The sequence below is a fragment of the Lepidochelys olivacea genome (genome assembly GCF_965140295.1).
Source record: "Lepidochelys olivacea isolate rLepOli2 genome assembly, chromosome: 6".
Classification (NCBI taxonomy): domain Eukaryota; kingdom Metazoa; phylum Chordata; order Testudines; family Cheloniidae; genus Lepidochelys; species Lepidochelys olivacea.
In genome coordinates this window covers 86876995-86889518 of record NC_140416.1, presented here as the reverse complement: position 1 = coordinate 86889518, position 12524 = coordinate 86876995, and the positions used below count along the sequence as shown (strand labels likewise).

Sequence of the window (12524 nt, the reverse complement as noted above, 5' to 3'; positions counted from 1 at the left end):
AAGCCCTTTACCACAGCCCTGCCAGTAAGAGATCCCAGGATGTTCCACTGAGAGTTACCCCAGGATTTCCTTCTAGGCACCCCCCTCTGCACCATTTAAGGCAGGCTCTACAGGGCTCCCTGAAGCAGAAACAAACCGAAGAGACCTTGGTGGCCTCAGGACACAGCAGGTACAGGCAGAGTGTGGTAGCGCTAAGCAGTTATCTTCCTGTGGCGTGAGACAAGTCCAAGCCAGGAGCCATGGTCAGAAACACACAGGAAAGAGGTTCGCATCTCCCCACAGTTCAAGAGAAAACCAGGCAGCTTAGAAGCAAGAGATACAAACATAGCTTTATTTTGTGTAGTATCTTTCATACAAACTGCAGCCCAGAAGCTTTTACAGAGTTAAATAATAATAGCTCAAGGGGAGGAGACAGATCAGGAGAGCGTCAGCAAGTCAGCGGGATGGAAGGATGCTTTTCCAGACAGCAGAAACTACAGAGGGGAAGGCTCTCTCACCAGCAGTGGGAAGAGTGTTGGCAGGGAGAGAAGAGGTCAAAGTCAGATATGCTGGGAGGGCAGCAGAGTCGAGCTCTGGGAGCTTGGTCAGGGAGGCCATTGGTGATTTTGAACTGGGGCTTTAAATGAACAGGGAGCCAGTAGAGTCTGAAACCAAACCCATCACAGCTTCATCCCCACTTACCTTTCACCTCTTCTTGAGCTATAGGAACAAAGGGTTAGTAAACCTGCAAACACACACATGGCTACACAATCTTGGGAAAGGGAAAAGGCAACGCACACAAGCAGGCACATGCAGTGGGGATAGATGGAGATACCGCCACTGGGAATGAGGTGTGGAAACTGCCTGCGCAGAGATTTGGGGCAGGGGATGCTGACTACTTGCCACATTGCTAACATGAAAGGTCAGCAGAGCAAAGAGGCATGTAATCTCCAGGGAGTGGCAAGAGGGAGAGAACGTGCTTGGGAATATTCTTCCCATGCCCTGTCCTTGCCCAGTAAAATTCAGTAACATTCAAGGAGTTTTGCTAGCTGCAATATTTCACTAGAACCAGATAGTTAGCTGAAGTTGTGCGGCCCTGGTGAGCCAGGGAGATGATGGAATCCAAGCTTTCCACTAAGCAAGTATCTCAACCCTGAGTCAGGGCCCTCACCAGAGCTAAGAGGATTTTGGCTAGACCTCAGCACACTGTCAGAAATACCGCCACACCCAGACACATGCACGCACAATAAAACACAAAGTTGTCACCGACAAGCAGCCAAAACAAGGTTCTATCATGCAGTGTAAATGGCACCTTAACAGGGTTCCAGTGCCATTGAGGACACAGTGAAGGTGTCATCTCACTGCAAGATAGAACCATGCTTCAACCAAGCCTGCCAACATGGCTACATCAGGAAAGCAGGACCTTTAAACACCCTAACTCAGGAAATACAGTTGTTTCCTCACAGCAACGCTGACTCACCCTGTATTACATGTGTAGCATTTTCAAGTACAACAGGACCATGTTCTATGGGGGGGAAAAAACTAGCATTACGGTTGAGAAAGAATTGTGGCTGAAAGCTGAAGCATCCTTGTGCTCATATTTAAAAATATGGTCTATTGATATCAGCTATTTGTCATCCAATAGAAAAAGTTGGAATTTTTTACAAAACCTACTGTAGAGTACATTTTAATGCACTCCACATAGTCTTTAGATTTGGCATGAATTGTAAGTTTCAAGGAGATCTACAAAACAAGCCAAGTTTGAACAAAATCATTTCTACTATTTTGGAATCATGCACGTTCAAAATTCTAGGCAGGCATTTTTGTTTGATGAAAAAAATTCTTAACATACTTCTGAACAGATGTTGCTTAAAATCTTTGTTGAAAATTTCATTGCTGAGCCGAGACCCAACATGGAAAATTTTACCCATAAAAGGCATTTGTTTCAGAAAGCAACACATCAAAGTGCAAGCAAACTATAAAAGAAAGGTTAGAATGGATGCTGTAAGCCAGCCTCAGTTATACACTGTGATGCTACCTGCACCCACTATAATACAGCATGGTAATATGAGCTAGTTGACACTGCTATGGGACGCTAACACAAGATGATTGTGATGGCTTCAGATTCCATGTACTTGTAATGAAAGCAAGTCACAAATAGAGATCCCTGGACATCTGCACATAGCATTTAAAGAGAAGGGGACATTTGGTCCAAATGTCTCAAGAGCAGTGGAACACAGAAAACTAAACACACTGCTAACTTCAGATGTGAATTGATGCTGGATGGGATAGCAGTGAAAGGACTAACAGTACTGGCATAGTTATACTGGAGGGTGAAGCATTCACACTGCCATTAAGTCAATTTAACTCCCACTGAAAAAGAGCTTCCAGCTGCAAAGCCATTCCATGTAAGTGGCGAGGTGCATTAACAGAAGATGATTTGTGTGTGGTCACAAGGCAGTTCTCGCTGGAATAAGTAAAGACACACTGTACAGCTCTTGGATAGTCCACTGTTAGGAGTGTGTTTCGGCTCTGAAAAGCAACTAAGTACAGATAGCCCCTTCTCACCCCACAGAGTGGGTAGCAGAGTCAGAGCTGATTATTTCAACTGCAAAAAACACCACACACGCACACAGGCACATGCATGTTCAGCTTTATGTTCCTATGACCCCTGCAGAGCCAAAACAGCTATCCCAGAGGAGCTGGCTTCTAGTCCTTTCACCAATTGAACGCTTTACTCCATTGAAATTAATCAATCAATTTCCTTCCATGAAAAGGAGCCATCTGGCCTTTGCTTTAGGTACTCACTGGCACATTTTAAAAATAGGTCCCTCTTTGCCCCACAATTAACATACAACCACTCCATTTCCCATCAGAGTACTCCCAGTGCCTCCCAGAGAGGAAAAACAAAAAGAGCTCTGCTGGGTCAATAAATAAGGTCTATTCTAAACGTGGAGGCGTGAGCCCCAAAGGTGAGGGACCCTCACCAAAATCACTCTGCCAGCTTCCCACTCTCTCACAGAGGAGGCCAATCTGCTACCCCTGTGCAAACCCACAGGTCACAGTGGGGTTACACAGGGATCGCAGCATTGGGCCTGCAGCACCTTTCTTTAGGGATGTCATGTGAGAAAGAAAGAGCCCAAATGCAGTTTGCTGAACCGGCAGTTAGAAAAAAACATTTTAGTTGCGAAGTGAGCACATTCGGTACGGACCTGACAAAGACATGACAACCATGAACCCTCCACCAGGCCACCTGGCAGAGTGGAGCCACAGTTTAACTTATGCATTTCCTGACATGCACATTCGTAAGTATGGTTGTAATGTGAGGCCAATACAGAAGTTCACAATTTAACCATTAGTAATTGTTGCTTGCTCCAATTCTGTAGCCCATTTGAAGTAACCAGGTTCTTAAGCATCATGCCCCCAACCTCCCTCCCCCATGCCATTCCTTCACCCTCTTCTAGTCTAGGCTGCCAAGCTGCAGATACAAGGCTGCAAGCCCTCTACGCCCAAATTCAATTTAAAATCCCAGTCACAGACCCTACCTACTGCAAATTTCCCAAATACATGAGATCAAGGCTTCAAATGAAAATAGCCCCATGAGGGGTTTGTACACCCACCTCCAGCCTCTTTTTTGGAACTGTCCCAGAAGACAGACCCCACCACCAGGCAGGAGAACCACGCTTTGTACTGCTCTGGGCATCAGAGCTTTAGGAACACTGGCGCTTCCCACCTTGCAACAAGATTTTCTTGGACTTGTCCCTGTGCAGCAGAGGTGCAGAGCAATGTGTAAGTGCAGAGTGCCCAGTGCTGCATAGGACAGGGAATATGTGGGGAATCCCTATCCTGCATTGATCCTATTGGGATCCAGGAAGTGGGCGGGCAGAGCCTGCCAACTACTAAAGAACCTCCCCCCAGCCTATGGGGAGTATCCACAGGTCCAGGATTCCAAGTGAGTACGGGGGACAACTAAAGATAAAACAGGGACAGGAGTGAGGTCAGAGGGCTAAACAAAGGGAACCTGACAGGGACACCGAGCAGAAAACCTCGGACAGCACCCACTGCTCCTTGAAGGTGTCAAGGGAGCCAGCGGACACCGTCCAAAGGAACTCCGCCTGAATGCATGAGCGGACAGAGGATCAGAAATAGGCCCCACCGTCACAGGAGACCCCATCGGCCAACCTCCTCTCCCTGGTCTTGTAGATGGCCATTTTGGCCAGGGCTAGAAGAAGGTTGACAAGGAGGTCCCGTGACTTCGTGGGGCCACGGATAGGGAGTGCATAGATAAGGTGAGATACTGCTGCACAGCTGCAAGGTTACTTCTACCTAGTGTCAGGAATGAGGCCTGTGATGGGAGTGCGCAGCTCAGCACTTCATTAGCACGAAGAGGACCGTACTTAACCCAGATCTCCTGAGACGCACCAATGTTTTGCCCCACTCCTTTTCTATCCTATGCTCTTGCAGGAAAGGGACGAGGCATGCAGGGGACTTGAGTCTCACAAGCACTCAGGCTGAAATAGGGTGACCAGATAGCAAGGGTGAAAAATCGGGACAAAGGGTGGGGGTAATAGGCACCTATATAAGACAAAGCCCCAAATATTGGGACTTTCCCTGTAAAATTGGGACATCTGGTCACCTGCAGCTCATGGCTTACACTCACCTGCACCCACCTGCGGTCTCTGCCTATACTTGCACTGGAGCACACCAACCTAATGCTCCCAGCTGCACACCATGCAACAACTCAATGTTGCCAATATACTATATTCTCAGTACTATATTGTATATTCTATACAATATTCTCAGTGGTAGCTGATGACAGAACAAGGAGTAATGGTCTCAAGTTGCAGTGGGGGAGGTTTAGGTTGGATATTAGGAAAAACTTTTTCACTAGGAGGGTGGTGAAACACTGGAATGCGTTATCTAGGGAGGTGGTGGAATCTCCTTCCTTAGATATTTTTAAGGTCAGGCTTGACAAAGCCCTGGCTGGGATGATTTAGTTGGGGATTGGTCCTGCTTTGAGCAGGGGGTTGGATTAGATGACCTCCTGAGATCCCTTCCAACCCTGATAGTCTATGATTCTATACTATCTCAGGCCTGAACATGGTCCTTGCCAGCTCGGCTTATTTGCTGCACACCACTGAGCAAATACATGCACAAAACACCTTAAAACATCATGAGCAGGACAGATAATGTTTTGGGGAGGGCAGCCAGGCACAGCAGAGGGTTCAAACAGCAAGAGAACAGCAAAGCATTAAACATCCCTAGGCAGCAGCTGAGAAGCCACTTCTAGCAAAGGGCTGGAATTACAGAGCAAAAAGCAGAGAGCTTTACGATTTACAGTTACTCTTTTAACAAAAGGCACCAACTATTATTGCCAAAGTCTTTAATACTTCATTTGATTGGCATCATATCTCTATGTTTTCAGGACCAGCTCTCCGACACAATCCCAGACAGAACCTCCTGCTGAGGAGGCTGGATGGTGACTTTAAATAACTACTCAGCCAAGAGGCTGTACAATATTCTTCTCCCCAGCACATTTACTCACAGTAGAATTCGCTACCTGCTGTGACAAGACAAGAGTTTTGCCTTGGAACACTCTCCCCACCTGTCCCTAAGCTCCAGTTACCCAAGCAGCCTCAGCTTCAGTCCTCATTCTTCTCAGGACCCCACAAGCTCAAGACCCATCTCTTCTCTTCTCCTTCCCACCCTGTCTCCTGGAGAGGCCAAGAGCAGCTTCTGTACCCCGAACACCCCAATCACTCCAGCTGTTGCATTGCCTTGGGGAGCAGCATCAGCTAGTGCCATTGGTTTGGTGCCAGTGCCATTCCTGTGAGCGATTAGATAAGCAGATTAGTGTGATTCTCCTACCTTTGTGTGAGAGCTACTGAGCGGGGATGGGAAGTGATGGGGTTAAGGCTACAAGCTACATTCCATAATCCGTGATGTGACTGCTGTCCTGGAGTCTCTGTAACAACAGCCACAAGTCATGATCCCAGAAAAGGGGACACGAGCAAGGAAGAGAGAGAGAAAAGTAATCCATTCCTGGAGAAGGAGGAAACCAATGAAACACCCAGCTGCATGGAGAGTAAGTGGGGTACTTGACAAATACTACAGAATCTTCTGTTGGAAAATATTTAGCTCATAGCTCCCCAGGAGGCAATAAAAGTGAGCAACACTTCAGCCTCCCCTCTTCTGATGGATGCTTCCATTTTAACCCATAGAGTGTGAGTCAGACAGATCAAAATCTGCTCAAGTGGGGACTTAAAGTATTTGCATATTTGACTGGACTCTCATTTAGCCCATTTATTTTACTGAGAGACCAGCTAGCCCAGGCTATACAACCAACAGGAGGTAATTTATGGACTGGGAGTTAATAAATCTGTACATAAAACTTTACTTCGTTATGACACTGTTGTTTGTTATAGACCCAGCCTCTTATTCCTGACCTGCTTCACTTGCTTGCTTAGGAAATACCTGGGTCATAAAGTTCATGCAAAGAAGCCAGACAGAGGTCAGAGCTGTCGGGGAGTCTCTCGGACACCTCCAATGAGAGCAGCTCCTGGATGGTTTTGATATTTACCCTGAATTACTCTGTGTTTGAAGACCCTTCACCACCGGCATATCCCTCCAGTTCTTAATGGGATTAGTTCCTGGGTCTGCCTGACAGTTCCACAGGAGGGGAGGGTGAGTCCTATTAAAATAGCAACTATGCCTCCTTCTCTTTGTTTTAACACCTCCCAGATGAAGGCCCACAATTTTATTTTAGGTGTCAGAGTAGCAGCCGTGTGAGTCTGTATTCGCAAAAAGAAAAGGAGGACTTGTGGCACCTTAGAGACTAACCCATTTATTTGAGCATAAGTTTTCGTGGGCTACAGCTCACTTCATCGGATTTGAGAGTCTCTAAGGTGCCACAAGTACTAATTTTATTTTAGATTTTCACAAAATGTTCCATTAGTTTATCTGGCCTGAGCACAGGCCCGCAATTCATTTGGAAAGAGACCTTGTGGCTAATAAAGGAAAGGGGCCTTATCAGTAGTCTTCACATCTGCTGCCTAAAGGACTGGATATTTCAGGCTCTTGCCACAGCTTCTTTTTGATCAAGAGGCAACAGCACTAGCACCCTTCACTGCAGCCCAGTTGCATTGTGGGCTTACAGATGAAATTTGGCACAAGATTAATACATCTTTGGCACTAGAGCTGGAAGATCCATCTCCCCAGAGGCCTGGTCTCTGCTGATCCAGCATTTCCTCCTTCAGTGGCCAAAGGGAGCTTCAGAAAGCCATGGCGCAGGAGTGATTCAGACAATTTTGTATCTGTAGCAACCAGCTGTATTCCACAACCAAGCTAAACAGTGCATGTGATTTTCCAGGCTTTCCTGTGTGCATTACTATGCTGGGGAGCTCAACACTTCACAGTCCCTAATCCATGCTGTTTGCCACATTACATTGGGGCTCATCTCCCCAGGAAGCTTATTGGATTCAACGAACAGGGGAGGTTACCTGCTATGGTACAGGTTAAACAAGGGGCCCCCAGGTGAATATACTGGAGGGCCCCACGTGGGATGGATTTGGTGGCTGTTTTTTATCCCTGCTCCGGGATTACATTTGGAGGGCTGCATGGGGGTCAACTCCCCTTATATATTTTGTCCAGTATGTTTTATGCTTGTGCCAAGCTATTTCTATAAAAGATATTTTATTTAAAATACACCTTCCTGGGCTGACGGTCGGAGCAGGGTGGCCACGAGGTATCCTGGAGCCACTGGTCTCTCCAGATCGGCGCCGTTAGAGATTATCTGGTGGAAAGCGGCACTGTCTTCCAAAAAGGTAAAATTCGAGCCAGCAGGGAGCTTATTTTATGCATTTTGCCAGCCTTGGACACTGACTGCTTCAGGAGCGCTGGGTGGACGTCTCGTCTCTGGAAGAGGAGCCCAGAGCCAGTAAGGACAACAACCAACCCCTCTAAGGGGGAAACACTGAGATTATCGAACAGCGGTTAATTCACCAAACGCCTCTTCTCTTACACATGGAGCTGCATTAACTGCACGGAGCATGGGAACACTCTGCCCAGCATTTAGGAGCATAGACAAGAGTTTTGCAGCCACATCTAGTAGGCTAAGCAAAGGGCTGGGAGCCAGGATGGCCATAGTTCTGATTCTAGCTATGCCACGGATCCCTGATGCAGCCTGGGACAAGACACCATCTTTCTGTGACTCACTTTCCTCAACTGCAAAATGGAGCTACAAGCAATTACTCACCTTTTCAGGGGGCTGTGTGGATATTTGCACAATGGTCTAAGCATTGCCATAGAGAGTTCCATGTTAAGTGTTAACTCCCTCTCAGCAGAAGCAGCGGGGGTTGTGCATCTCTCTTCCCCGACCTCCCTCATCTATCCCTAGCCATTAATGTAAAAAACAGGACACATGCCTAGTTCTGCAGCCTCCTTGGGGGCCAATGTTCAGTGACACCCAATGAGAGCAGCTCAGAGTATCCACAAACCCCCTACCTGACAGGGCTGAGATCACAGCCACAGGGCTGCAAATGCCAGCAAGGAACTTCCCCTAGCGAGGTCGACAACCAATCATGGGGACAACAGAAGAGAGTCATGATTATTATGGTAATGACCCAGAAACAGAGATTCCAACAGGTGGGTAGGGGACAGAGCAGGGGTCACCCTAAGCTAATAGGGACAGAGCCAGAGGTCAAAGGGGATTTACTCACTGTCTGTTCACCATCCAGATTGGCCTGCTGTCTCCGGAGATCGGCCTTAATGAACACTGAGAGGTAGAGGGAAGAGGAGACCCATAAGGACACAACAGAGGACACAAGCAAGTCTCACAGAACTCGGGGTTACACAGGGGCAGCATAGGGTTCAAGGAGACACTGGGGGGCCAGCAGGGGATCCACTGTTCTGAATGAGGAAGATAGGACTTCTACAGCAGTCAGGCAGCAGATGGAGGCCCTGGCCCAGCCATGAGGGAGCCTCATCTGGCTGAGTCCCGAGCCAGGAGCATGGATGGGGACATGGATGGGGACAGCACTGGGGAAGCTCACACAACTGGAACCTTCAGCCAGTGACGCAGACCAGCTGCCACAACAAGGAAGCATCAGCAGGGTGCTGCTGTTCTGGAGCTTGCTCAGCTGGAGCAGCCCTGCAGGCGCTGCAGTGCGGGAGCTGCCTTCACTCCATGTGTCGAGTCCCACGGGTCACAGTCAGGTGAGGAATCTCTGCGGGAGCTGGTTTACCAGTTATGAAAGTCCCCAGGAGTAGGAAGGAGCAAAGAAAGAGGTTTCCCGCCTGCGTCCCAAAGTGATCGATGATCTTCCCTTGGGCAACGGTGAAAATGATCCCGAAAACCTTTAACACAAAAGTAAGGAATGGAATGGAGCTACTGTACTGTCCTTGCCTGGCCACCATCCCTCAGCCTCTCCTCCCCCCACCCTTTGCCCCTGATTCACCAGGGAAAGGCAGCTTACTGAAGAGCTTGCCAGGTCTAATAAGGACTTAGAACCCCAGACTTGCAGCCGTTTGTCCATTCAGCTGAAGCTGGGTTACAAACAAGGGCTGAATTTGGATGACGTGCCTCCTTCTGGCTAGGGGGAGGACAACAGAGCCTGCTGGCTGGAATCCCCTGTCACCCAAGGAGAGGGGGATCCTAAACTGCTGGCAGTGACAGTGCAGAGGGGCAAGGAGCTCCAGCATCCTGAAGAACTTTCTGGGGCAAGGGAGGGGGTGAGAAGCCACTGAAGCTGAAGATTAAATTCCAGTTTTGACAGCAATAAAACAAGAAAGCAAAGGCCTGGGGCTGAAGCATGGCCTCTCTCTGGAGCATCAGATGCTCTCTGTGATAGAGCAGGATAGTGCAGTGGATTGACCAATGGTCCGAACTGTACCCCTGTGGAACAGGAATCCTCTTGGGCCTAGCAGGGCATTCTAGCAGTGCTGGGCGAGGTGCAGGGGAGAACATACCTGTGCCGATACATTAAGGAGGCCTGAAGACGTTCCTTCTGACTCTGGGTATGTTAACTCTGCCGCAAACTCAAAACCCAGCGGTAGGTACCCTGTCATGAAGAACCTGCACAGCGGTACACAGAAAAACAACAGTCAGCAGCTGGTGGAGGGAGAAGCAGGGAAAGGACTATGTGGCTCTGATCCCTATTTCCTCCTAATTCAGTGACTGCACAGGACTGATCCCCCATCATCATGCTGTCCCTCCAGCCACCGGATTCACTGACCACACGGCCATGGTCGGAACTCTAGTCCCAACCCACAAATATTTGTGCCTGCAGCCGCAGTGCAGAAGGCCAGGCCTGAAGGGGCAGGGAGAAGAGAGGCACGCGGGGGGCAGGGAGCCACCTATTGCTGCCAGGAAGTGGGGTCAGCCAGTGGCATCGGAGTCAGAATGTTAATGCTAGCTTGGAAAGTAAAAGCCTGGAAGTGACTTAGATGGGATGCCGCCCAGCCGAAGACTATTTTAGAAACCTAGCTATGACCATGGTTCTCATTCCTTCTCTCCAAGGTCTGGAAGGCCACAGTCCCACCTGCTTCCTGACAAACATTTCACCATGCTCAGAGGTATCCAGCCTGGCAGAGTGTTCAGAGCCAGCTGGGACAGGGAGAAGTAGTAGGGGCTGCTGCGCACGTCCTTCAGCTCTCCCAGTCAGAGGATCCAGGAGAGACTTGGGGAGAATACAACACCTTATCCTTCTTCCATATAGAGCCTGCCCCACCCTGGCCTCTGCAGCTTCTGGACTGTGACACCTCTGCCTTCCCTTCTATGCCACTGCAGGGGCCAGAGGGAAAGGGTGTTTCCAGATTAATGTGGGAGGCAGCAAAAAGCCTGGGCTAAATTAGGCAGTCTCTATTCCTTCCTAGGGTCAGCTCCCACACGGGAGGGAGAATAAATTCTCGGGAAAGCAGACTGCATGTGAACTTACCCCAGCATGCCTGCGGTCACAAAGACCACCCAGAGGTGGCCTAGGCTCAGGGTGAAGGTATAGGCCACCAAGCCCCCCAGAGACATGATGTAAACCGCCAGCGTCGTCTGCCTGCAAGACAAGGCACAGTCAGGAACAGGCCTTTTTAGCTTTCGTTCAATACTCTTCTCTAGCCCTTCCCATCCAAGGATCTTAATGCACTTTACACATGCTAGCAAGGGAAGCTTCACAACCCTCCACCTCCCTGGGAGGAAAAGGAGGAAAAACATCTCTCTCACACCAACAGGGAAAACTGAGGCAACAGAGAGGAAAGGGACTCGGCCCAAGGTCACTCAGTAGGTCAGTGGCAGAACCAAGAATGGAACCCAGGAGTCCTGACTCCCCTGTATCCCAATGGTGCAAGACCAAATGGAAGATTCCCTTGTTTGGGAAGAACATCTCTTCTGTAGAGAAAGAAATTGAGGCAACCTGGAAGACGAGGGATAAGCCTAGGCTCTACCAGAGAATTCCCCATTGCCAAGGGACAGGCTATTAACTAACGTTTTCCAGCAAGAGCTTTAGAAACTGATTCCAGCCTATACACAGAGACCACTTCCCCTACCTAGCAACTGTTTAGCAGCCCAGAGCAGCATAGTACAATAGTTAGGACAGGAAGTGAAGGTGAATTCTGTATCCAACTGAAACTCTGTATCCAAACTAAAACTGATGGAAGTAAAACAACTATCAGCATTAATAAAAAACTTGGATTTACAAAACAAACATTTAAAAAACTCTATTTTTAATTTAAATCAGATTTTTTATTCACATGTTGCTAGTTCTTTACCTTCTTCCCGTTTTACAGCTTAAAATTGCTACAGTAGATGCTCTGTACTGGTTTCTCTAGTATCCTCATTGTTAGCAGAATTTCACATTTTGCATAGAGATTTTTTCTAATAAAAAGCTTCACATTTAAAATGCTAATCTTTGCTGAAAAAACAAGCCAGGGCCTCACCAAAACCCTTACTGTAAGAACACCTCATGCTCAAACACAAAACTGATAAGCAAATCGCCTTTACTATATTTGCAACCAACACCCCATCCTGATATACTGAACTGCCACAAGTCAAGAAAGGTGAAATTCTTTGACTAGGCTATACACCATCGTGGTTTGCACACTTTGAAGTCAGTGGGACTTATGCTCCTGCGTCACTTAAGTGCCTAAATACAGGCTCTGGAACTTTAGGCTCCTAGTTTTGAACGTTTTGGCTGGTATGTATAAAAAAGTTCACAATATCTTGGTTTAATATGCAGAAAACAATGAAAAGTTATTTAGTCTAACACCGAAGCAATTTTGTTTTGACGAGACAAAGATTTTATGTCCCTAAGAGATTTTTTTTTAATTGAAATTATAATTTTAGCTCCTGGTGCTACAAACACTTATGTGCATGTTTAACTGTAAGCACTAACCATTATTAAAATCAATGGGACTATTCACGTGAGTCAAGTTACGCACCTGCTTAAGTATCTGCAGGATCAGGGCCTTCATTTTCAGTATTTGGGATTTTGCTATACTAGTTTTATAAAATTCAAGTAATACCCCTGTCAGTAGGAGCATTTAAAAACAAAACAGCA

General features: G+C 47.7%; 1 protein-coding gene across 5 annotated transcripts in view; it reads right to left on the bottom strand.

The window, feature by feature from the left end:
• The window catches only part of FLVCR2 (FLVCR choline and putative heme transporter 2), a 65443-nt gene that overhangs the window by 4728 nt on the left and 48191 nt on the right, over nucleotides 1-12524 (bottom strand). The window contains exons 6-11 of one of the 5 annotated variants that reach the window (XR_014712003.1): nucleotides 10914-11024; nucleotides 9946-10051; nucleotides 9222-9333; nucleotides 8697-8752; nucleotides 5848-5944; nucleotides 309-3741 (exon numbers count right to left, since the gene is read on the bottom strand). Coding sequence is in view for 2 of the 5 variants with exons in the window: in XM_084630666.1 (XP_084486792.1) it covers nucleotides 5903-5944; nucleotides 8697-8752; nucleotides 9222-9333; nucleotides 9946-10051; nucleotides 10914-11024 (427 nt within the window). In the remaining 3 variants the exon portion in view is untranslated. Of the gene's footprint in view, nucleotides 1-308; nucleotides 5945-7686; nucleotides 7894-8696; nucleotides 8753-9221; nucleotides 9334-9945; nucleotides 10052-10913; nucleotides 11025-12524 lie in introns of those variants that run through there. The other 4 variants (XR_014712004.1, XR_014712002.1, XM_084630666.1 and 1 more) reach the window with 4 other exon arrangements.